The following is a 5,044-nucleotide window of genomic DNA, read 5'->3' on the forward strand; positions in this document are numbered from 1 at the left end:
CTATATTGAAATTCAATTACTTAGACTTTTAAAAATTTTACTGATTCATAATAAATATGAGTGCGCAACTATCATACTCAATATGTTTTTAACTAATAATAATATTCCTTATTCGAGTATTTCTAACGCTTCCGGTGATGCCTAATTGTGAAATTTGCTACCGTTACGGTATATGATGCGAAACCAGTTCTGCAGTATTTCTGGAGTAGGCGTATAACCTTTTTAAAATTTGAGGATGAACCTATTTTTTGTTCATAATCGTATCATATAAATTAAGTCGAATTGTTTTAGAGTCAGTCTCGTACAGATACTCTTCCAAATATAAAGTCAGGATGTTGAAGTTGGTAAGAACTAATAACTACCACATATTTTCTATAAAATTCATGCAGATCTCTTTATCTTTTCAAGCTGTATATTAACATTAGCAACAAATTACTTTGGCAATAGTTTTTATTCAGAAAATCATTAAGTTTTAAATTTTTGTCAAAAAATGTTGAAAATGGCAAAATACAGAAATATACTTACATAAAGAAGAATTTATTGTTTATTATTCGGTTGTAGAGAATTTTTATTATTATTTTTTTGAAGAACATTTTTAATTTAAGTATAAATTACTTACTTCTTGTTACTACAATCATCGTTTAAATGAGTTTTTGTGACTAGATTTTAGTTTAACTAAGTTTTTTGTATATAGACTACTGAAAATGTGTTATTAAAAATTTTTCAAATCAAAAACTGATTCTAAACTCAATTTATTTCAATTTCCTATTTGGTTAACAGATACATAAACTGAATTAAAAGAAAATAAAGGCCTTCTTTGTGTGTACATTTTTTACATCACTGGTCAGTTCTGCAATAACTTGCTGAAACTAAATAAACTTTGTGTTAGCTACGCTTAATTAACGTATTTTAGTTTTTCTGAGAAAAATGTGCAAACACTAAAAACTCATTTATGTGAAAACAGTGAACATAAACAATCAATATTTAAAAAAATGTAAAAAATCTCATCAATACTTTAATAGGTATTGTTTTAACATTTACATTTTGAGAAAAGAACAATTTTTTTCTTGACGAAAAATGTCAAATTATTCTGTTATAGAAAATCACGTGATTGCTTGTCTGCACTACATTTGGCTTTATTACCGAAGCTAATACGTTTGACAAAGTAATATTTCTGAAAAACCGGTTGATAAACATTTTCCATATGATGAGCAATGATTACATTATTATCGACTGTAATATTTGTTATCATCTACATAATACTACCTACATTGTTCATGATGTGTAAATTTCAAAAACAGAGGATCGTCTGCAGCGCGTACTGGGCGGAGCCATTTTACTCGCTACGTTACGTTCGACAAAACTTTCTTGAAAATGAATGACTTACATTTTATTTGATTTTAGTTTTTAATTCAATGGCTCAATTTCTAGATCTTTCTGTTTGCTCTGGTAGCAACTGTTACTCCAGCTACCTTCCCTGGTGCTCTTCGCCAATATTCAACTAAGCCACCAGTATTCCCAGCACCATTATCAAGGTACAGTCCACTACCTTCACCTACGTACAGCCCCCAACCATATGGAAAATTCATCGCCATTCTTCGGTCAGAAAGTGATATTGCCCCTGATGGCAGCCAGTATCATTATGCGTAAGTGTATTTATTATTCCTTTACTAATTCGTAATTCTGCCGGCTCTTGTATATACAGGGTGTCCGGAAGTGTCATACTAAAAATGAAGGAATTTACAGGGGAGGTCAAAATAGTTATAGTACTTCATAAAAGCATTTTTCTTATCGGACTTTGTTGTGGAGTTATTCGCCTTCAAAGAGAGAAGTTTGAAAAACAAATTCCAATTATAACTTGTTACCATGACAACAATGAAATTTGGGCAATTAAGGTAACTCATGGTAATGTTCATTTCCAAGTTTAAACTGATATTTAATTTTATACANGAAACCAGTTCTGCAGTATTTCTGGAGTAGGCGTATAACCTTTTTAAAATTTGAGGATGAATCTATTTTTTGTTCATAATCGTATCATATATATTAAGTCGAATTGTTTTAGAGTCAGTCTCGTACAGATACTCTTCCAAATATAAAGTCAGGATGTTGAAGTTGGTAAGAACTAATAACTACCACATATTTTCTATAAAATTCATGCAGATCTCTTTATCTTTTCAAGCTGTATATTAACATTAGCAACAAATTATTTTGGCAATAGTTTTTATTCAGAAAATCATTAAGTTTTAAATTTTTGTCAAAAAATGTTGAAAATGGCAAAATACAGAAATATACTTACATAAAGAAGAATTTATTGTTTATTATTCGGTTGTAGAGAATTTTTATTATTATTTTTTTGAAGAACATTTTTAATTTAAGTATAAATTACTTACTTCTTGTTACTACAATCATCGTTTAAATGAGTTTTTGTGACTAGATTTTAGTTTAACTAAGTTTTTTGTATATAGACTACTGAAAATGTGTTATTAAAAATTTTTCAAATCAAAAACTGATTCTAAATTCAATTTATTTCAATTTCCTATTTGGTTAACAGATACATAAACTGAATTAAAAGAAAATAAAGGCCTTCTTTGTGTGTACATTTTTTACATCACTGGTCGGTTCTGCAATAACTTGCTGAAACTAAATAAACTTTGTGTTAGCTACGCTTAATTAACGTATTTTAGTTTTTCTGAGAAAAATGTGCAAACACTAAAAACTCATTTATGTGAAAACAGTGAACATAAACAATCAATATTTAAAAAAATGTAAAAAATCTCATCAATACTTTAATAGGTATTGTTTTAACATTTACATTTTGAGAAATTTTTTTCTTGACGAAAAATGTCAAATTATTCTGTTATAGAAAATCACGTGATTGCTTGTCTGCACTACATTTGGCTTTATTACCGAAGCTAATACGTTTGACAAAGTAATATTTCTGAAAAACCGGTTGATAAACATTTTCCATATGATGAGCAATGATTACATTATTATCGACTGTAATATTTGTTATCATCTACATAATACTACCTACATTGTTCATGATGTGTAAATTTCAAAAACAGAGGATCGTCTGCAGCGCGTACTGGGCGGAGCCATTTTACTCGCTACGTTACGTTCGACAAAACTTTCTTGAAAATGAATGACTTACATTTTATTTGATTTTAGTTTTTAATTCAATGGCTCAATTTCTAGATCTTTCTGTCTGCTCTGGTAGCAACTGTTACTCCAGCTACCTTCCCTGGTGCTCTTCGCCAATATTCAACTAAGCCACCAGTATTCCCAGCACCATTATCAAGGTACAGTCCACTACCTTCACCTACGTACAGCCCCCAACCATATGGAAAATTCATCGCCATTCTTCGGTCAGAAAGTGATATTGCCCCTGATGGCAGCCAGTATCATTATGCGTAAGTGTATTTATTATTCCTTTACTAATTTGTAATTCTGCCGGCTCTTGTATATACAGGGTGTCCGGAAGTGTCATACTAAAAATGAAGGAATTTACAGGGGAGGTCAAAATAGTTATAGTACTTCATAAAAGCATTTTTCTTATCGAACTTTGTTGTGGAGTTATTCGCCTTCAAAGAGAGAAGTTTGAAAAACAAATTCCAATTATAACTTGTTACCATGACAACAATGAAATTTGGGCAATTAAGGTAACTCATGGTAATGTTCATTTCCAAGTTTAAACTGATATTTAAATTTATACATCTTTGACAGCGTTGCCAAATTTGGCATTTTTCTTTTATAGTTCGATTCCTCTTTCACTTTGCTAAAAAAGGTATTATATCAGTCGAAACAATACAAGATGTATTGTTTTGAGAAAATCGAATTTTATTAACATAAATGTATTGTATTAAAAATGCGATATTAACATTTTTGTAAACATCTTGGTTTTTATGAAAATTGAGATGACTGTCCACAAGTATGTATAATTTGCAGTTAGATATTTGTCACAAATCATTTTGACACCACTTGTTGATTCAGTGTCATGGAAGATTTTAGCTAGGAAGAATTTGCAGATATTCATCTAATACACGATTTTGCAGAATGTAATGCTTCTGAAACTGTTCGGATTTACGCCAATCGTTTTCCAAATAGAATTTGCATGTTTGAAGTGACAAAAACCCCTATGCCTATGCTATTATTCAGATAAAACACTAACAAAAATTTATCATTAATGTATGGTTACAAATAGTTGAAAACTACTTAGTGGGATCATTGATGACTCTTTAAATGTGGATAAATACTTACATTTACTGCAAGAACACCATAACCCTTTATTAGAAGATGCCCCTTTAAATATTTGAAATAACATGTGGCTTGTGCCTGATGGTGCACCAGCCCATTTTAGCAGGTCAGTAGGGCCTTATTTAAATACCACATTTCCTGATCGATGGATCGGTCGAGGTAGTCCTTTTCCGTGGCCGCCTAGGTCTCCCGATCTTAATCCTCTCGATTTTTTTTTGGGACCATCTTAAAAGTCTTGTTTATCATACTTCTATAAATAGTAGAGAAGAATTATTAAATCTTCTAATTACATACGCTGATATCATTAGAAATGATTACCACATGTTATTTCGAGTACAGCAGAGGTGTTTGAGTAATTTCAGAAAATGCATTGAAGTTCATGGTGCGCATATTGAACATCTTACTTAATAGTTCTCATTTTTCTTTTAATTCTATAGAAACCAAGATTTGTACAAAAGTCACATTTTTGATACAATGATAATAAAATTCCATTTTCTCAAAAACGGTACAAGATATTGACTGATAGCAAAGTGAGAGAGGAATCGAACTATGAAAGAAAAATGCCAAATATGGCAACGCTGTCAAAGATGTATAAATTTAAATAGATAACTTCGTCTGCTCCTGTATAATCCAGACATATTGAACATCACTTTAAACTTGTAAATGAATATTACCATGAGTTACTTTAATTGCCGAAATTGCATTGTTGTCCTGGTAACAACTTATTGTTAGAAGTTATAATTAAAATTTGTTTTTCAAAATTTTTTCTTTGATATAACAATAACTCCAC

The 5,044-nt window shown here is 30.5% G+C and overlaps 1 protein-coding gene across 1 annotated transcript; it reads left to right on the plus strand.

The window, feature by feature from the left end:
• Positions 1–291: 291 nt before the first annotated feature.
• On the plus strand, positions 292–3,410 carry LOC111692887 (COPII coat assembly protein sec16-like; the record flags this gene model as incomplete). The annotated part of the gene is made up of 4 exons (XM_023457016.1): positions 292–344; positions 1,432–1,646; positions 2,049–2,115; positions 3,196–3,410. Coding segments are annotated over 4 exons (550 nt in total), but the record flags the coding sequence as incomplete, so codon positions are not given.
• Between the last annotated feature and the right edge of the window lie 1,634 nt (positions 3,411–5,044).

The sequence above is a fragment of the Anoplophora glabripennis genome, unplaced genomic scaffold (assembly GCF_000390285.2).
Source record: "Anoplophora glabripennis isolate ALB-LARVAE unplaced genomic scaffold, Agla_2.0 scaffold4561, whole genome shotgun sequence".
NCBI lineage: Eukaryota > Metazoa > Arthropoda > Insecta > Coleoptera > Cerambycidae > Anoplophora > Anoplophora glabripennis.